We start from the raw sequence: 21,074 nt of genomic DNA on the forward strand, positions 1-21,074 counted from the left end.
TTATAACTTGGCCACATTAAAACCAAACTTGATCAAAACATGAATTTCCACAGATGGGGCCTGTAATAGTTAAAGCACTTGCTTAACATTCTTAAAGTTCATCCCTGATGGGCAAAGCCCGGAAGAATGTGCTGACGTGCTGAATAGGGGTCTGTGACAGGGTGCGCCACTCCATGCCAGGATGGTGCCTCCTCCTGGTCACTCAGGGGAATAGCATGCCAAATCAACATCCCTTCCCATGGTGGCACACCATCTTTCCGCCTCTCTCTCTGGGTCGGAAGCCCCACTCTTGCTCCATGAGCTGCTGCTGCCTCTTTGTGACTTGGCTCTCCAGCCACCTCCCTCGACATGTTTTCCCCTTCCTTCAGCAATCCTGGGCAGCCTTCCCATTCACTGCCTCAGAGTGCCACTTCCTCAGTGGCTGGCAGGGGAACCCGGATCCACCCTTTACTCAGGTTCCGGCTCAGGGACCCTCTAGTCTGCCGTCAAGGTCTGTTCCCTTTTAGACCTTACTGCCTTTCCCTGAGCCCTTTCCTTACCACATGGCACTCCCCCTGTCACCTGCAGGTTTGCTAGCAGCTAGAGGCTCCAACCACATTGGGGCTTCATTGTTAACTGCTGTATAGATTTGTAGTAAAGACAGTCTCTGTCTATCCTAAATAGTTTACAATCTTAATTTCCCCTCCAGCCATTTCAGCTGCAGAGCATCACACAAAACTTGTTTGGTGGGAATAGCGTATCTGCCTTCACATTAAACAGCTGAGCCTTTCTATACACTAGTCTCCTCCAGGCAGGGATCCCGCCTGGAAATTTCAGCCTGAAAGGTGAAAGTGTTGTGAGGTTATGGGCAAAGAAAGACACGGTTAGAATTTAGACTTAATTGTAGTATCACTGCTCTACTGTTCCAGTGCTGGTATTAGGCTTCGTCCGCACTTAAAATGGAGGTTGTCATAGCTACGGTGCTTAGGGGTGTGAAAAATCCACACTCCGGAGCGCCATAGCTACGCTAACCTAACTTCCATTGTGCTAGGTACCGTCGCTTGGGGAGGCAGTGTTCCTACAGTGATGGAAAAACCCCTTCCATTGCCATAGGATGCGTCTACACCATGTAGCTATGGTGCTAGAGTCCCTGTAGTGTAGACATGGTTTTAGATTGGATACAGTGCAGTAAATTCGCTGTTCAGAGTAGGCATGGAACTCTATCTAGTCTTACTGGGACTTAGCCCCACAATCATCTGTTGAGGCAAATACTTGTGCTTGGAATTGTCCAAATTGTCCATCCTAAAGTTGAGTGACTGGTCAGTAGGCCCAGATGTTTCAGAAATCTCAGGTCCGCTAATCATACTGGGTTTGTGAACAGCTAATGGAAAACCTGGTGTGGTTGAAGACATAGTTAATGGATTACTCTTCCTAATTGTTCTTCCAGATGTTGAGATGCTTCAGTCAAAACCCGAAGCCCCAATCGCTAGAGACCAGCTTTCTCTGACTACAAAAGATTCTATGATCCGCAAATTTTTAGAAGGTGAGAGCTGGGGGGCAGGTGGAGAGTGGAGGTGGTGGGGGAGGGTGGGTTAGGGCTAATTAAAATGAATTCTGTTTGAGATTTCGTCCTGCTCTGTAAGGATAGACGCAAACTCCCAGTGCTCAAGGTGAACGGCTCTGCTGCACTGGGTATTTTCCGCATCTGCTGTAAAGTGTTCAGTACAGCAGGGAAGGTGGTTGATGTATCTGCATGGTAACACAACCAACTTGATTCGTGTTTTAACTCAGAGTAAGATCCAGTTCTGGTTCTATCCCCTCCTCACTTGTTAAGTGACATGAATATTCAGACAGGGAGGTTCTGCTGAAAACACTTGCCTTTCTGTGGCCTTCTGCTCTCCATGTTAAGAGGATTTCAGCCACCCTGAATCAGGGCCCAAGTGCAGATCTGCCTGCAGGAGGAGTTTGACTTTTGACTAAGAGTGGCTAGTTATTATCCTCAACTACCTGGTTGTGCAGATAGGGATGTGGCCTCTGCATTGACTTCAGTGGGAAAGGATGGTGCCAAGAACCTCTAAGACCAGACCTCTGCTAGGTGCTTAATTGAGGTACCTGTCTTGAAAGCTTTTGGCCCAATTGGTTTCTGCATGTACGATGCTCCAGAAGGGGTTCCGCTCTGTAGAAATGGCATAATGGGGCTCCAGGTCTTCCTATCTAGCATCCCTGTGAACTCTGCCTGGCCCCTGAGAGCCAGTCTGGATTATATCCCTCTCTCACATCACCAGCAACTAAGGGTTTGTCTACGCTGACAATTAGTTTGTGGCAAGCCGGGGGTGGGGGGGGCAGGAGGGGTGCTCTGCACTAGCCTGCCACAGACCAGCTGTCCACATGGACACATTAACAAACTGTTAATGCACTTTTAATCTAGTCCCGTTCCAAAGAGGACTAGATCAAAGTGTATTAACAAATGCGTCAGCAGTGTCCACACAGACAGTTAGTCCGTGGCAGGCTAGCGTGGGGTAGATTCATACCCCAGCTTGCTGAGAACTAGATGTTTGTGTCGAGAAGCCCAAGTTTCTGCAAGTCAAACTAGGCCTTTAGTGATGCTGTGCAAACCCACTCTCTGCAGGTGCAACTCATAGAATTTAGTGAACAATCCTGTGGCTGCACAAGAAGGAATCTAATCCAGCTCCCCCTGCTAGGTGTGTTTCTGTTGGGTTAAGAGGTAACAGCCAAATATTTTGTTGTCACTGAAGTCAGCAGATTTGACTGCACACACCTCCTGGGCCAGACAACCTAATGACAAAGTTGGCATTCGTAGACCAAGTTTCTTTGGGGAGAGGAGGAGGCAAATACTAACTTTCAGAACTGAGAACAGTCTTTCTCTTGAACCCCATTGTCTCCAGCGTGGGCAGCCGTAAGCGTTCAAAGATCATGAGACTGTGGGTTTTTCTTTGCTTTCTGGTTTGTGGGCCTTTACTGTACGCTCAGGTCAGGTTTTCACGCTTTTCTCCAGAACTACGAGGGCTAGCCGATGGCTTTTTATTGGAATGAAAGCAGAGGTTCTCGATTGCCCAATGCCACATGCTGTGACACTCGTGCTAAAACCATGTGTTGGCAACACTGCTTCTAAAACGGCTTATCCTGCTTGTACCAAACGCTGAACATCTAAGATCTGCCCTTGGGTAAAACATTTCACATCATTTCAGATGGATCGCTTGATGACCTTAGTAGGGTGTTTGTTCAAATTCTGGCCTGTAAGGGGGGCTATCTTAAACCTTATTTATGGAAAGCTGGGGCATTTCTCCATACCACAGGAAGCTGGGGAGGCTTAGGCAAAAAGACCTCTGTGGAAAATAGCAGCCTGGAAAGGAGAAATAAAACTGTGTGAGGTTGGATTCCTCTTACTCTTTGCTTGTGCAGGTCAGATAATCAACCGCCATGCAGCTATGAGGCCGTCTTTGAATTCCAGCCACTAAGTATCTTAATCACTCTCTGCTGCTAGTCTCCGGTTGATGGCAAGGGATCATTTTCAGGAGAATGTGCTGCTGATAAGCTAGGAAGTATCGGGGAGTTGCTTGGGTGAACCAGGTGCTGTTGCTCTCTGGAGAGCAATAGGTGTCTGAGGCCAGGGCTTATACCAGCAGTTTTGCTGGTAGAGTTTATATTTGTTTGGCAAGCGAAATAAGCTGTGCTAAGCTACACTGGCAAATGCAACTTTTTGCTGGTATAATAAGCTGGATCTGCACTAGGGAGGTTTTGTCAGGAGAGCTATACCGAAAAACCTTAGAAGCCTAGACTAGGCCTGAGTGTTGCTTTGGGAAAGCCTGCTGCAGGCTGGCACCCGCCAGTGCTGCTCTGAGCCTTCGGGAGGGCGCATGGGCCTCGTGGAGGAACTGGCCATTAGGTGAAGTCAGGAAGATGAAATGAGCCAGGCCACAGTGGGCTCATGGATTTCATGCCAGTGTGAAAATGTGATTCTTATTGCATGGCTGGAGGGAACAAAATCCAACTGGGAAACCTGATTTGCTGCCCTCTTGGATGCCCTGGCCAAATGCTGCTGCCTACCTGGCTCCCAGCTCTGATCCTTGCCCCTCTGCATTCTCCAACTCAAGTTAGCCCTCAGCTCTGTGCCGCCACCCTCCCCGACATGCTCTGAGTCCCCAGCCCTTGCTGCTTCTCTGACTCTTCAGATACCTGGTGGCTCCTCTTCTGCTTCTCCACGTCACCAACTCAGAAGCAGAACAAGACTGAACTACCCCCGCTAACACTAATGCCCCAGCTGCTCTGCACATTCCCCTGCCCTTGCCAGCCATGCAGTGTCAGCTCTGGGTCACGTGCCTCTCTGAAGGGGGAGGGGTGGCCCAGTGACTAGGGCCAGGGGCTGGGCCTGGGCCTCAGGAAACCCAGGTTCAGTTCCATGCTGTGACCTTGCGTGAGTCATTTAAACCTCTCTGTGCTTCAGTTCCCCGTGGGGACAATGGCACTCTCCTACCTCACCGGGGTGCTGAGGATAAATAGGTTAAAGATTGCAAGGTGCTCAGGGTGTGAGTACCAGAGAGGGTTTCTTCCACTGAGAGGATCCAAGTGGACTTGGTGCAACTCCCATGCCAAGACGTCAGCATTCCAGTTAGTGAATACGCAGACAGGAACACAGGAATTACTTCCTATCAGAAGAGACCCATAGACCTCTCGGCCAGTGGCTGCAGCAGAGAAAGGAATAATGCTCCTCAGATAACACAACTTTTGGTCAGTTTCAGCAGCCGGTAAATATACTAACCCCGCTAAGATGCTGGCCTTTGAAACCCAGTGCTCTGATAGGTTCGCTAGCAGCTGGGATCCGATAGATGGCAGACGACTAATGCAAGCAACAAACACTGTTAACATCCCAAATTTATTACAGCCCTACAGCTTTCCACTACAGTCCTTCGTGATCCAGGAAGGAACCGGCACTGTTAAAAATACCTGCACCAAACAAGGTGGTACCTGCTTCAGGCACTTAACCCACTACCAGACATTGGTGACCAGATAAAGAACTGTCCTAGGCACTTAAAAACCACTGCAAAAATTAGAGTGGCTATTTCCATTCAATTATGGCCAATGTCATCAGGCACAGTGTGCTGTATGATTGGTGAGAGCTAGAGTGCCGATGGCAGCACACCTTCGGGTAGCTTGGTGTCTCACTGACTGTAGTTGCTTTCTAGGCAGTAGCAAAGATGTGCCAGATTCGGAGGATGATCCCTACCAGCAGTGTGGCGAGAATGAACTTTACTACACTGTGGAGCAGGATGACTTCCCTCAGGAAATGGTCAACAGACCTCCAGTTCCTGTTCCGAGGCCTGACTCCAGCTCCCTTCATCAAGACAAGGAGCTGTACATTTCCAAAGGTGAGTCCTGTACCAGAACCATCTGTATTTCTGTGCTCAGCAGTACAGAGCAGAGCAAACGCTGCATGGAGTACCTGTTATAGAAGTGGGACAGCAATGGGCCCACCTCCCAGACCTTGATGAGAATCCTCGCCTGGCTTCCAAAATCCCCAGAGTTCAGATTATTCACCTCTAGGTTCCTGGTTCATTCCATAAGAGATGGGCCTCCTGTTGGGATCCAGATCTAGATTTCACCCTTCTTCCCTCTCCCAAAACACTGTGGTGTTTGCATCCTGAGGTCTTGGTTTGAGTTATACCTCTAGTGTGAGCAGTCAGGCTGCAGGCTTTCAAAGCCAGTATCAGCAATGGTCTGCTCTGGACAGACCCAGTTTAGTTGGGGAGTGCCTAAAGTTACAAGGTAGACAATGGCATGGCTGTTGTGCTGATGGGCAACTTCAGGTACAGAGACTATGTAAAGGAGTCACTGAATCCGTAGAGCTGGAAATAGAGCCTGGGAGTCCTGTCTCCAGTCCCTTTCTCTAACCACTAGATAACCCTACCATGAAGATAATTTTTATTTCAGATCCTCTGAAAAGGTGAGACGAAATGTAAATGGCTTTGTCTACATAAGAACCCTTGGTCCGATCCAGTACGGCCATTCTTATGTAGACAAAACCACCCATTATGGCTGAAATTTTCAAAGCTACCTAGGGGGCTTAGATGCACAATCTCCATTGACTTTAAAGCGAGTTGTGCAATTATCTTCTAGGCAGTTTTGGAACTCTCCATCGTAATGTTTTGTATGAATACACACATTGTGATTCTTTAAAAAAGGAATTATAACCAGATTCTGGAGCATCATCTAAAGGGGCATCCAGCAGCAGGCCTGACACTAAAACATCTCTGGAAAAATGTATTCAGTCCTCTGTTAGGGATGGATTGCATGGTTGAATTCTGTCCACGGGAAGGGTGTTTCTACCATGCTGTCCCTTGTCTTATTTTCTCCCTTGACTTCAGTGGGTTTACTCGATTTCCTGTGTGTAACCTTACCATTTCTGTCCTGTCTGTGATGTGGCGAGGTGTCTAAGGAATACCTGTTTTATAGTATTTGCAGGGAAAGCTCACGAAAGACCTGGGAATCTATATGTCTCTGCAGAGAAGATTAAGAAAGGTAAGTCAGGTGTCTGTTTCAGAGAACTTTCCAATAATGCAAGAGGAAAGGTGGCAAGCTAATTTAATGTGAATGAAGTGTGTGTATGTGCCAGAGAGCTGACCAGCTCCTCTAACGCTCACATGACTCCTCACCCATCGGGCTTCTGGCTCCCTACGACAGAGTGCCAGGGAGGATCCTAGCTTCGTGACTGCAAGGCTAGCTATTTGCTTTGTTTATGGATTGTCTCTGGGAGGTGGTTTATTCCTCTATGCTGGTAAGAGGAGTGGGGCTGTATTTGTCGCCAATGAGGCATTCCAGTACCGGTATGATTGTTTGTTGGGCCATACATCCTTAGTTCATTTTGTTGTGTTTATACTAAAATGCTCTAAGACATTCAGGGGAGTGCCTTAAGACGGGGCGTTGTTTCCTGGTAGTTAACAACCAGCTTTATCAGTTGCCACTCACTTGCTGTCAGGAAGTGTCAGACTCAGGGGTCACTATCGCTGTTATAATCAGTGAAAATGGAGAAGTGTAAACAGAAAATAATCCAGCTTTTTCAGTGAAAAGTAAAGTTGGCCTGCCCAAAGTTGGGGCAGGATGTTCCATTTATAGAGCTGGTGGTTTCCTAGAAGCCAAACCCTGTATTCAGGGTTTGTCCCATTAGATTCACAGTGTTCATTACAAGATGCTGTTAGTGTTGTACCCAAACCTCAGGGGTCTGACCCTGATAGGTACTGGGCCACCCACAATTTCTTGGATTTCAAAATCGGGGCCTTAATAGTCATACGTGGCTCTGTCATGGAGGCTTTTATCAAGTGTTCTTAGAATGCTTTACAAAGAAGGTCGGTATACTTCTTCCCATTTTATATATGGGGAAAACAAAGCAGAGAGGAAGTGACCTGTCCAGGGTCACCTTAGCAGGCCAGTGGCAGAGCTGAGACTAAAACTCAGGCCTGAGTCTCATTCCAGTGGTGGATCCAGTAAACCACAGTGTTCAAGATCTCCGGCTGGCAGCAACAGGTCTTTGCTTTTAGTGGTTGAGAAGCAGCTTATTCTAGTTAATTAGGTCACTGGGCTGGGTGTCAGGAGATCTGACTCTGCCACTGACCAGCTGGGAGACCTTGGGCAAGTCACTGCCCTGCTTTGTGTCTCAGTTTCCCCTCATTTCCTGTGTGCCATCTATTTAAACTCCAAGCCGTTAAGGACAGGGACAGTCTCTACTATGTGTTTGCAAACAAGGGCTCCTGATTTTGGCCAGGGCCTCTAGATTTTATGGGAATACCACTAAATAGCTGCATGTCACAGAAAGCACAAGAGACCTAGGTTGTTGGAACTAGACACTGGCATTTTCTGATTTGTCTGTTAAGAATCTCTGCTCTACCCCTGCAGTAACATAATGGTGTGGGGCAGCTAATCTCTGTGTCCCTGAGTATAAAAAACAACGCCAAGCTCAGTACGTGGTTAACTTTCTCTTTTCAGAGCCCGCAGTCAGGCTGGTCAGGGACCAGTCACAATCAAGCATATATGACCCATTCGCTGGGATGAAAACCCCAGGTCAGCGGCAGTTAATTACGCTACAGGAACAAGTCAAGATGGGGATACTCAATGTTGATGAAGCCGTGCTCCATTTTAAGGAGTGGCAACTGAACCAGAAGAAGAGATCGGAATCATTCCGGTTCCAGCAGGTACAGGCATCTGCCACGGTTAAAAACACCTTCTTAGCTCGTTCGGTGCTGGTGAATTCCATTCTCTGCTTACAGAATAGGTATAGTGCAGCCAGCATTGGTAGTGTCTCTGAAATTGCCCCACCAGCAGGCCTCACCTCTGAGCTGGATTGGCTGTCCCTGTGGGCCAGAAGGGAGCTGTCTGCCTGTCCTGCTCAGTCACTGGCCTCCCTGCTGAAATGGCCTAATGAGGGACCCCTACTACCATCTGTGGGGGTGACTTTTGTAAGGTGGATCCCTGCTCACCCGGAACTGGACTGAGACCCACCCAACTAAGATCAGACAGGCCACCCTACGCTCGTCAGGAGGCCATGACTTTTTGTGCCTTTTTGTGACTTTTTAATCTCTGTAGGCTGTCAGTTCCTGTCCACCTCAGATCAGGAACAGTGTACTGGCGGCAAGCATCTGTACTGTGCTGAAACAGGGTGGGGCTGATCCTCCCCTGGCACTTTGCAAGGCAGAATGAGAGAAGGCTTCCCCACCTATGGCCTCCAGAGACTTCTTACTGATGACTCTCAGAGTATTCAGGAGAACCTGCTTTTGGAAAAGGCACCTAACTTGTGACTAGTCCATTAGGGAGTCATTGGGTCTGATGAAGTGAGCTGTAGCTCACGAAAGCTCATGCTCAAATAAATTGGTTAGTCTCTAAGGTGCCACAAGTCCTCCTGTTCTTTTTATTGGGTTACTGTCACTCAGCAATTTGTTGTGGGGGTCTGGAAATGAGCATCCAAGTCTTAATGTTTCCATATTCCAGCCACAGCAGCATTCCCACTTTAAATGTGGCACCAGCTCCTAGCACAGCCTCTCGGTCGCTGCAACAGAGCCGGCCCTGGCGTCCGTGAGAGCGCTGCAGGGGGCTGATGGAGATTGAGACTCCTGTAGGTGCTAGCAGGACAAAAGCATGCCGCTTCCTCCACCTCATTCTCACTCAGGGGCGGTCTTCTTTATCCTTAGGGCCTCATGAGTACCCTTCACTTCTCCCTAGATTAAAGGCCTGCTGGGGGCAGGTTTTCTGCCAGCTGCCATTGTTCCAGCAGATATTTGCTGGGATGTTCTTTGGAGACGAGGACAGCTCTTAAGAGGCAAGTCCACCCTGTTATCCTCTCTCCCCTGGTGGAGTACAGTTGCTGCTCTGGTTTTAAACACAACTCAGTTGCCTAGCGGGTACAACTGCTGCGTCTCCACTTGTATAGGGTTGCCTTCTTTTTAAGGCTGTGTCATCTGAGACTGTCCTCTCTGCACACTGCAACACCCGCATCCCCATAAGACAGCAACGTCACCAGGCACTGCCATGTTGTGGGGATGTCTCATCAGCCCTAGCTGTGTTTCTGGACTGCAGTTCCCCCTTTGTTTCAGCAGGGAGGGGTTGAATTCCACAAGGACCGAGCCTCAGAAATTGGGATGTGTGGCAGCCCACTCCCCTCCTGCTCTCACCGTTTCCTGCTTGCTGGTGGTGACGTCAGGTGGGCAGTGAGCAGCAGCACAGCTCCTCTTTCTGTGCTAGTGTCCATAATAGGGGGAATAGAAACAGAGGAAACTGGGGTATCTGAGATCAGCAGAATCCTCTCCAGACAGAATGTTCTCCAGATCTCTTCCACAAGATATTGCTGGGTCTCTAAGCCTGATTCAGAACATATGCCATGAGCCCCTTCAAATCGCTTGGTTCCTGAAAAGCGGTGTGCACAGCATGTGGACTTCTCCCGGGATTAAAACCCAGTCGCACAATTTGAACTCCAGCCAGATTTTGCTGCCGGTGATGCAGCTTGGAGACAGAGTTAGCCTGAGTACATTCTTGGTGTTATCATAAAACTGCCCGTGTTCATTTATCCCAAGCACTGAAAAGAGTGTATTGTGACGTTCTAGGAAAATCTGAAACGGCTACGAGACAGCATCACCCGGAGGCAAATTGAGAAGCAAAAAACAGGAAAACGTTCAGGTAACAAACGTACTCAAACTCTCTCTCCAGTAACAAAGCTACTAATGGGGTCACTTGCAGAGTATCTGCCAGTCCCATACTCATCTGTGTGGGCTTTGTAGGCTGGAACTTGTCTGCATGTATTTTATTAACTGTGTAATATATTAGTATACCCATCTGTGTGTAATATATACACATAAAATACACACCTGTATGATATATGGGCAGTTAAAACATGGGTAAGCTACTTAGCTGCCTGTGCCTCCGTTTCCCTGTCTGTAAATGAGGATGCTACCCATCTCCAGGGGTGAGTCTTAGGCCATGAATGGAAGACCCTGGAGAGCCAGGAATCAAAGGCTGTGCTGAAGGGCCAAGCGCCTGGTCATGAAACAGTTCCCTGATACAAGAGATCTTGGGGGAAGGAGAGATCATACTAAGCACTGGTAGAACCAGCTGCCCTGGAAGCTACCAGCCTTCTAAAGATTGAGTGTTCGGAGCCAATTCCTTCCCCTTCATGTAGGCCCCTTACTCCTGTGGATGGGGAGCTCTGTGCTGGTCTACCCGAGGGTCTGGACAGTCAGGCTGGTATGGAAGGATCTGCAGGATCCCTGAAAGAGCTCTGCCTGGCTGCTGACATGGCCTGCCCCCATAGAACTTCTGGAGAAATGCTGCCCCTACAAGAGGCTGCCACAGTCACACGCCTGGAACTGCCAGGGGAGTGTGGGGAAGAGCAGGGATGGGGCAGCAAAGTGCACCTGGGCTGAAGACTCTGTTCCAGAGCTTGTAGCTCTCTGTTGCCCCTTCCAAGATGTCTGCAGCTGACTCAGATGGCTGCAGAGACCTGCCCCAGCTCAGTAGGGCTGAGAAGGCTTTGCGCTCTTGGGGCCTCGGTCATGTCTTACAAGAAGTGAGGCTGCTGCTTGGTGGCAACCCGGAGGTGTAAGAGGGGGATCTCCTCTCCCACAGCCTCCGTTAGGTGGTGCCTAAACCCCCTGGCCTCCAGGCTAGTGCAGTACATTGACCACCTCCTCCTTAGACTCAGGCTGTCCTAGTGCTCAGCAACCCCCCACCTGCCGGCTTCCTCATTCTGAGGACAGGTCAGGCCACGCAGCTCCTGAGCAGCATGGCTCCCTCTTGGCTTGAGTGAGGGAAAGGTTTGGGTCAGCACCTGGGCTGCCCTGTGTGATCTTACTGGATCTGGACTGCTGGATCTTCTGTCTGTTCCATTTTGGAGACCCAGAAGGCCAGCTCTGGTAAAAAGCTGATTCTGACAGGCAGGAGTGGAGCTGAAGTAGCAGATGCATGTACACGGCCCATAGCCTCTAGCCTACCCACCCCTCACCGTTCCTGTTGTGCTTCTCATGGCCTAAGAGCTTTACAAGTGTTGACTCCTTCATCTCTTCAGCTCTTCTTGCCTGCAGCAACGACATCATGTCCCTGAGCAGAGTGATTCGTTGACTCGCCCAGGGCACCCAGCACGTCAGTGGCAGTCAGGAATAGGGCATGAGAACTTTAACATCAACCCTTCGGATGCTCTACCTACTGCCACAGCTGGGCAAGAGAACTGGAGGAGCCAAGTGTTAACTGAGTCATTCCAATCGGTACATTTCTTTTGTGCATAGAGAGCAGTGATGCTAAATGTTGCACCAGCCCAGAGGTGGCTGTGTCTGCTAATTGTCCATGGGGCTGCTCCTGTGGATAAGTGTCCTCTGTTTGCACTTAGCCAGATTAATATGACTCAGATCTGTGACCTTCTTCTTGCAAGCAGTAGCAACGTGGTTGATCTGCCCAGCCCATCTGAATGTTGATGGAAATTGAGCAATGGAAGCAAAGCCCCTGTGGGAATCAGTGCTCAAGTAATTCATGTTTAATCCTCTGTTTGGATGTATAAGTAGCCTGTAGTACCTGAGATAGGCTGCCACTGACTTGTTCATGGCTATTTTCCCTTCTAGACTTGGAAATCACGGTGCCTATACGACCGTCCCACAATGCTCCCGGGAAAGTGGAATGTGGCATTTATGAATTTGGACCCAGGAAAAATGTTTTCCCACCAAGAAAAGAGATAAAGCGAGGAGAGTGGAAAACAGAAAGCACCTCTAGCACTGCAAGTAAGCAAACCATGCATCTCAGGCATCCCATATAGGAAAGCTGGCCTGAAATTATCTCCTCTGCCTGCCTTTGGAATCAGCAGGAGCAAAGTTAGCCCTCAGAACTCTCCCAGGCAAACACTGTAGCGGTAGCCCCGGAATGTGTCAGTCTGATCCTACTCCCATTGAAGTCAAAAACACACCTCCCAGTGACTTCAGTAGCAGCTGCTTTAAATAGGAAGGAAATTGGCCCCTGGCTACAATTCCCAGCATGCAGTGAACCAACTTGATTTAAAGAGCCTAGGAACATTGCATGCAGGGAACTGAACACCCAGTAATCTCTATGGGCCATTCCCTCTGCTATGATAGATAAGGGCTCACGCTTTCAGAAGCGGTAGCTAATGGGACTTGGGCTCCTCAGTGACTCAGACACACTTGAATATGTTCATAGACTCATAGGGTTGGAAGGGACCTCAGGAGGTCATCTAGTCCAACCCTCTGCTCAAAGCAGGACCAAATCCCCAACTAAATCATCCCAGCCAGGGCTTTGTCAAGCCAGACCTTAAAAATCTCTAAGGAAGGAGATTCCACCACCTCCCTAGGTAACCCATTCCAGTGCCTCACCACCCTCCTAGTGAAAAAGTTTTACCTAATATCCAACCTAAACCTCCCCCACTGCAACTTAAGACCATTACTCCTTGTTCTGTCATCAGCTACCACTGAGAACAGTCTAGATCTATCCTTTTTAGAACCCCCATTAAGATATTTGAAAGCAGCTGTCAAATCCCCCCTCATTCTTCTCTTATGCAGATTAAATAATCCCAGTTCCCTCAGCCTCTACTCATAAATCATGTGTTTCAGCCCCCTAATAATTTTTGTTGCCCTCCGCTGGACTCTTTCCAATTTTTCCACATCCTTCTTGTAGTGTGGGGCCCAAAACTGGACACAGTATTCCAGATGAGGCCTCACCAATGTTGAATAAAGGGGAACGATCCCGTGCCTCGATCTGCTTGTAATGCTCCTACTTATACAGCCCAAAATGCCATTAGCCTTCTTAGCAACAAGGGCACACTGTTGACTCATATCCAGCTTCTCGTCCACTGTAACCCCTAGGTCCTTTTCTGCAGAACTGCTGCCTAGCCACTCGGTCCCTAGTCTGTAGCAGTACATGGGATTCTTGTGTCCTAAGTGCAGGATTCTGCACTTGTTCTTGTTGAACCTCATCAGATTTCTTTTGGTCCAATCTTCTAATTTGTCTAGAGGTCCCTCTGTATCCTATCCCTACCCTCCAGCGTATCTACCTCTCCTCCCAGTTTAGTGTCATCTGCAAACTTGCTGAGGGTGCAGTCCACACCACCCTCCAGATCATTAATAAAGATATTGAACAAAACCGGCCCCAGGACTTGGGGCACTCCGCTAGATACCGGCTGCCAACTAGACATGGAGCCATTGATCACTACCCATTGAGCCCGACGATCTAGCCAGCTTTCTATCCACCTTACAGACCACTCATCCAGCCCATACCTCTTTAACTTGCTGGCAAGACTTCATATTATTGAAGTGTGCTTGTAATTTGCTTCATTTCATGCAAATGATGCATGTAGCTCGTGATTTTCACCGCAGGCTGAGTAAGTCTGATAGAATTCAGCACGGGTTATTTGCTGCCTGTGGAGGCAGAACTGGGCCCCAGCAGGTTGCCACTGTCACCTTGGCTGGGTATGTTTGGCATGTCTCTGGGGTGGAGGCTGACGACTCGTGTATAGATCATTATACGAAGTGGGTGTTAGGCAGGGTGCCAGTTTTATAGCGGTTCCTCCAACCTAGCTACCCCAGCACAGTCTGGCTGTGGTCCTGGTTCCTCAGAGAGTGTCCCAGAACTGTGTTGGGAGGGAGGGTGAGGATCTCTGAAGGTGGCATCCATGCACAAAAGCTGGGGGTTCCTCCTGTGGCAAACAGACTAGCCCTGGCTTCAGTGCCATTATGTTTAAATGTGGGGACTCTGGGGACCTCTAAACACCCCATTTGGTTTAAAAAAGATTCTTGAGCTTTCTAACCTTGTAGAGTGTTATGCCAATACTGCGTAGACATCTAGATACTGCTATGTCAGTGTAACTAATGGAACTGCCACGGGAGTGTCAATTTAAATATGCATGAAAATAAGGTGTGTATCCAACGTGAAAATAAGCCAATGTCAGAGTCACACACTTTCAATGAAATAGAGTGTTGGAAACCCTAGTGCCAAGGGCAGGGCTTTGCATGAGAAACTTGCTAAACAGGAAGTGAAGTAAATGAGCCTGGTTTTGCTGCCCAAACTGAATGAAATGCAAATGATTGCGAGTGGAGGGCTGAAGGAAGCATTAAAAAGTAAGTGAATTTATTAAAATGGCTGTTAAGTAATTGGTATTAAGAGGTAAATAGGAGCTCAGAATGACTTCTGTGTTGCTAATATCTCTAGAAATCGACAAGATTTAATGACGAGCTCATCTCTTCTCTGCTAACCAGGTAGTGCCAGTAACCGATCGAGTACTCGAAGCATGTTGAGTATCAGTAGTGGGATGGAAGGTGACAGTGAGGTAAGCCTTCATCTTTATCCTATGCTGGCTGTTTGCCTTCATGACAAACCTGGGCCTGGTTTTTGCATTAGTTTTTAAATGGCTTCTTAAATATTTCCCTTGAAAATGCATAAATGGCAAAAAAGCTGAACTTATTAAATCAAACAAAACCCACTTCTGCTGTGAAACTTACGAGAAACGAATGACTTTAAAATGTGGTTGCTAAACAGCCTTCTCGCAGCTTTATGTATGTAACGCTGTAGCCCAATTCCTCCCCTTCTGTCTCACCCTCATGTCTATAATCTATTTGCAATCTCTCTGAGGCAGGAGCCTTCCCTAACGATCTGTTCCACAAGGCCCCTAGCACACCTCCTGGGCAGGATATTATTCATAGTTCATCTAACTGTATTCTTGGTCATATTGTAAGTGGATCTTCATACACTGACTTGACCAGCCAAGAGGTTATGCTCCCATAATGACACTGAAGGAAATATGCTTATCTGAGGGAGAGCCTTATGAGGATCTGAGATACTAGTGTATTATGGATGTTTCACAAAACTTCACTCCCCCTTCTGCCTTTCCTTTTTGTAGGATAATGAAATCCCGGAAGCTACCAGAAGCCGCAGCCCAATACCCCAGCAAGTGGAGAGGTTTCCCCTCATGCCACCTGAAAGGCCTCCGAGAATACCTCCCCGAGGCGCAAGCAGGTAAAGCATGTGACTTGAGCTTGAACACAAGTGTCTGAGGGGTTGGTGTTTGTAGCACAATGCAAACAGCTGGAAGGCTGCAGATGTAATGCATCCCTTTCACCAGAATGACAAGGCTGTTAACAAAAATAAACAAACCTTGCATAAATTCTGGAATCCATTTTACACTCACATCGTACTTAGTGGAATTAATTTCCTGGTTAGTAACCTGACTGGCAATCCTATTAGTATGGCTTACACACTAAAAGGTACTGTGTTACTGGAACATGGTGTTTGCCATGCTGAATTAGATTGATCCATTTAATCCAGTATCATGCCTTTGGCAGAGGTTCAAGACATGATCCTTTGGAGAAGAACCCCTCACAATACACCCACAGGCAATGCTGTATATGGGGAGGGAACTCCCTCCCACTAGGCAGTCTGTTTTTACACTCGGAAGTAGATTTGTTTACCTTTAGGACTTTTCTCAGCCCTAAAGTTGCTCTGGCTTAACTAAAGGTGTGTCATAACATTGCTGCAAACTCAGTTAAAACAAAATCCCTTTAGTTAAACTAGTGCCACTCTTTGTAATCCAGGCTTTAGAATCCTAGCTTGTATAACTACAGATGTTAATAAACTTCTCCAGCTGTTACAATAAGTCCAGATGTTGTCAGCCATGTCCAGAAGCAGTGAATTCCACGTTCCCTTAGCTCTTGCAACCATATAACTAAACCACCTAAAGTAGGTGTGAATCAGCTTTTGAAGCTTGCAACTACCAGCCATATCCCTCCCCTTTCTCTCATTCTGAGATCCTCAGAAGAAAGATTCTGCAAGTTCCAAGTGTAAATATAACACAGAATTCTACAGACATTAAATCTTCCAACAGTCCTGTGAGGCAGGCAGCTACTGTACTGTTGTAGCCATTTATAGATGAAGGAACCAAGACAGAGAGGTTAAAGTGATTTGTCCAGCATTACACAGGATTCTTGGGTTCTATTCCCATCTCTGTTGATGAATTACTGATTGCCAGTCCTTGCTCACCTTCTTATGTAAACTTAAATGCATAAGACGCTGCCCTTCTTATGCAAACTTAAATATCAAGTACATTTCATTTTTACACTAGAGACTGTTAAATAAAATGTTGTTCCAAACCCCTGTTCTCTGGTTTCTAATATGCTTCTATGTCTTGTTGCAGGCCTGTAAGCAGCAAAACCTTATTTCCTCCACCTGTGCCCCCACGAGGTCGCTGAATCCTGAGATCATTGGAATATGGGATATTCTAGTGTGTATGTGTACAGATATATATATATATACACACACACACAGATATTTTAAAGGATCTTTTTTACTATTTATAGATGGAAGCCAGATGATTTCCCCCTTCTTGCCCCTTGTGGTGCATTTTGTAGTAACATTTCACTGAGAAATCTCCCAGTCTTTTGTGACTTTTTTTTCTTGGAGTGTCTTGGAACTTCTGGATTTTAAGGAAAAACTATCCAAGGTGGCAAAGAGAATTTGGACGAGTCTTTTGACAGTCTTACACCTCATATGGGGTTATGCCTCCCACCAAGAACATGCTGTCCTCATTGGAAGCCTCCACTCCGAGAGCTGTAAAAACAACTAAAGAAAGTCACTGGAAAATGTAAAAAACCTGTTTTTTAAAAAAAGCTCCTTTCAGAGACTGTCTTCAAAGAATGCTCATCATGAGCTGCATCGGAAGAGTGGCTCCCAGTAGTTTGGTGTAACATTTGGACACTGGGTCATTCCCACCAAATCGCCTGTAATGGATATTCCTTTAATAGTTATTGGACATGATGGTTTTGCAAAAAGGGCTATGTGAAGACTTCTTTACTCAAGCAAAAGTCGTTTTTATACAGCCCTTTTCTTCCCCCACCCCATTGTCTTTGGATGGGGAAAGACACTAGCAAGGTGCTATATACACTGCATTGGATGCAAGACTCCCTAACAGCTGGTGAGGGAATTGCTCTGTCACAAGAAACAGCTCTATACACATGCCTTCTAGGGCATGTTACTTTAAATCCAAATAGCTGACCTCTTGCATTAGGAGAAGACATTTATAGCAGTCCTCTGACCTTCCCCCTTCCCTGTACACATTTGAGGATCATATCTGCGTTAAGGCTGTTGATGCTGTGTAATAGTGTGTGTTGATAAGGTGTATGTATTTTGAGCTCAAATATGGATTTAATTGTTGCTTACTTCACTGGGCACAAACATCCAGTTCAGTGGTTGGGTTTTGCTTGCCCTAAGCATCCTATTTAGCAAAGCTGCACCTACAGCAGCTGTGTCCAACCAAATCCGCCTGAGGGCTGGGTGTTTTCAAAAAGGTCAAAGGGCTTCTCTGTTCTGCTCCCCCTTGTGCCACTCAGATGGCACAAGGAGCAAAAACAACTGCTAAGTCCTCATCACAGAGAGTTGGGGTAGCTGGTTTTCAGGCCTGGGGTGAGGAGAACACAAGGGGCTCCAGCAATCCCTGGCTGACATGGCTCACAGGGGACCTTTGATGGTTGGCACAAGTTAGAGGCTATTTTGCCCCAGCCAAGGGTGGAGAATTGGGTAGCATTATCTCATTGGTTCTCAGCTTCTCTTTTCCCTTTCCTCCCTGTGGGAGCTGTGTGGGGGAGAGGAGCCATCCCTTGCTCGCTGAACCCAGCCCTCAAGGCTCAGACAGAGCTCAGGTAAGCAGGCAACGGAGCAACCAGAGTTGCAGCTCCCCTTCCTCTGCAATACAGGAAGTGGCCAGTGGAGGGAGTGGCTGAAGAGCATAGCGGGCAAGTAATCCAGGGGGTGTCCCCTACAGTTGCCCTGTAGAGATGTGGGTCATTCAAACAGTTCAGGGTGGCACTTGTGAAACACATCTTCAGTTCACAATCAAGTGCAAAGTCTCTTTTCATTGCAGCTCTGCATAGCTCAGAAGCTCGTCCCTTCCACCAACAGAAGCTGCTCCAATAAACAATATTACCTCACCCGCCTCATCTCTCTCATATCCTGCGACCCACAGGGCTACAATGACACTGCAATCAAGCACTATGGGTACTCCTTTAAAAGTACATGAGTGTTCTGCTTTGCTAACCAGGTGTTACTCGGAACACTACAGGCTCTGAATGCTGGCTTGCGGTAGCTTGCTGGTGACTTGCTTTAGTCGGGAGGAGGTTGGGGGGCGGGATAAGGGTTGTGATGCAGAGAGCAGGAGTTGAGTTTGTGCCGCTTTCCCTAGCGGGAGTAGTCCCCAGCACTTTTCCATTGAACTGAAAAAAGTTTCTTCATCTAATTGAGGAGAAAATGAAACTGCAAATGGAGGAAATGAGGTAAAGGAAATTAAACTGAAGAGGAGAGTTAATTCAGGGGCCTAATCTTGTTCAGTGTTCACTTCTGTTTTACTTTGCACACACCTTAGTGGATTCTGCCCTTTGGTTTAGCCCTGTGCAACCAGCAGCCCATGGGCTCCCTTGCCTCCATAACTCTCTCATGCTCTGCCCCTAAGGTCAGTTCTGTGCTGCAGCATTGCAGAAGTTAACTGCTTTCCTATCTCCCAGGGTATAAGAACTAAGGAATGTGAGGCAGAAGAAAAAGAGCAAAGCATGAAGACACCACTCTCCCAATTTCAGAACATCTCCTTTCCAGATAAACCTGTAGCCAGTGTGGGTTAAACTTGCATTGGTTCTCAAAATGTGGGTTGGGACCCCAAAGTGGGTTGCAACCCCATTTTAATGGGGTCGCCAGGGTTGGCTTAACTTGCTGGGGGCTGAAGCTGAAGCCGAAACCCTAGCTCCACCACCTGGGCCTGAAGCCCGAGCCTCAGGGCCAAAGCCTGAGGGCTTCGACCCTGGGTGGTGGGGCTCAGGTTACAGGCCCACTGCCTGCAGCTGAAGCCCTTGGGTAGGGCTTGGGCAGGGGCAGGCTTCGGTCCTCCTGCCCCCCGGGGTCATGTAGTAATTTTTGTTGTCAGAAGCGGGTTGGGGTGCAATGAAGTTTCAGAACCGCTGTGTTAAAGCAGGCATGCAGGCGGGGGGTGACTGCCTGCACTCTCTGTCCACTCAACCCTGGGTAACTCTGACTCTGCACCACTAGAGGAGACTGTCACACAGGTTTCCTCTAATGTGAGTTTGGTCAGAGGGACATGTTCTGGTGGCATCTCCATGTTGGAATTTCACTGGAATGATCAAGACTTTACGGTTGGGCTCAGCAGTGAGCTGCACCTCGCTTGTTTCAGCTACTTAACTGGCATCTGAAAATAGCCCTCACATCTCTGCCCAACCAGCCTCCCTCTTTTGCCACTCAGAACTTTCCTCATGCCAAACTGTCCTATTTCAACAAGTGTCCTTTGTGTTCTTCTGTACTTTCCAAAGTCTACTGTGCAACTATGCCACTTTGAGAGAGACCACAGCTGCGACAGTGCATCACGGTTCATTATAAACGTAGTCTGTTCAGGCCCCACTTACACTCGGAGGAAACACCTGTCACCCTACAGTCTAATGCAGGCGTGCCGCTATGTAGCTAGAGTCAAATGCAGGCCCTGGCGATATTCTCCCTGTAACTCTGCCCTTGGGAGGACAAAGTGGATCAGCTACAAGTCTGTATGCCTGGCAATCTAGAACAAGGAACTGTTTTTAGTCTACCAAGGAAAGCAGAGCAGAAGAAATCCTGGCCTCGTATGCTTGATTAATGTAAACATGGGAATTGGGCATGGCTTTCAAACCCTGAGCAAGCTGGGGTGTCTTAAAGCCTGAGCACACCTTACTGGATGCCAGAGATTTGGCCCTCAGTTCGCCCTGACTAATCTGCAGCTGGTCATTTAAAACTGTTTAGGGCTCAGTGCTTTGACAGTCTCCTTTCATCTTTAGGCTCTTGTGTTGGATTAACATATAATGCATATTGTCTCTGCCTAAGCAACGAAGTGTGCTGAAACAGTAGGAAAAGAGAAGAAGAAGAAATGCTTTGTAATTAAGTTTATAACTGAAGCATTAAAAATTTTTTCCTGTTTTAAGGTGAAAGCCTAGGGAGACCACTGGTAATGGTCTTTCACCTCCAAATCACTGATTCAAATGAGACTGGGTCAGCAGTGACCACGTGATGGCTGATCAGTGAAACGTGTTTGCTCTCTGTCCAGTGTGCATACAAAACCCACCAGAGCAGATGGGACTACCTTGCCCTGTTACTCAGTTCTAAGTCTGTCTGCCAACAAACCATGGAGACTGAACTCTCCGCTCCTTCCCAAGAGGCAGGCAGTCCAAGTCTGGACTGGGATGCACTGACTGAGCGGTGTGGGGGACTTTGAGTTGCTTCGGCCCAAGCTGTATCTTTCTCCAACAGCCTGTTTTGAAAAAGTAAACATAAAGCTGTTTGGACAGAAATGTTTGTCAAAAAACACTCAACAGGCCCAATCCTGATTCTACTGACATCAGTGAAAGGTTTTGCCAGGGAATTCACCGGACGCAGGGTCATCCCCCTATGAGATCTGTCCATCTTATGAAAGTTTGAAGTAAAACATAGCTGGTGTTGGTCCTGCTTTGAGCAGGGGGTTGGACTAGATGACCTCCTGAGGTCTCTTCCAATCCTAATCTGCTATGATTCTATCGTTAGCTACAGTTCTG

The 21,074-nt window shown here is 47.7% G+C and overlaps 1 protein-coding gene across 3 annotated transcripts in view; it reads left to right on the plus strand.

Annotated features, from left to right (window-relative positions):
• Positions 1-18,446, plus strand: part of PIK3AP1 (phosphoinositide-3-kinase adaptor protein 1) — an 81,918-nt gene extending 63,472 nt beyond the window's left edge. For 2 of the 3 annotated variants that reach the window (XM_073352976.1, XM_073352978.1), the window contains 9 exons: positions 1,427-1,522; positions 5,184-5,366; positions 6,451-6,516; positions 7,978-8,183; positions 10,086-10,158; positions 12,090-12,245; positions 14,727-14,797; positions 15,368-15,483; positions 16,658-18,446. In XM_073352976.1, the coding sequence (XP_073209077.1) occupies positions 1,427-1,522; positions 5,184-5,366; positions 6,451-6,516; positions 7,978-8,183; positions 10,086-10,158; positions 12,090-12,245; positions 14,727-14,797; positions 15,368-15,483; positions 16,658-16,712 (1,022 nt within the window). In that variant the 3' untranslated portion in view covers positions 16,713-18,446. The remainder of the gene's footprint in view (positions 1-1,426; positions 1,523-5,183; positions 5,367-6,450; positions 6,517-7,977; positions 8,184-10,085; positions 10,159-12,089; positions 12,246-14,726; positions 14,798-15,367; positions 15,484-16,657) is intronic. The other variant, XM_073352977.1, reaches the window with a different exon arrangement.
• Positions 18,447-21,074: the final 2,628 nt, after the last annotated feature.

The sequence above is a fragment of the Lepidochelys kempii genome, chromosome 7, assembly GCF_965140265.1.
Source record: "Lepidochelys kempii isolate rLepKem1 chromosome 7, rLepKem1.hap2, whole genome shotgun sequence".
Lineage (NCBI taxonomy): Eukaryota > Metazoa > Chordata > Testudines > Cheloniidae > Lepidochelys > Lepidochelys kempii.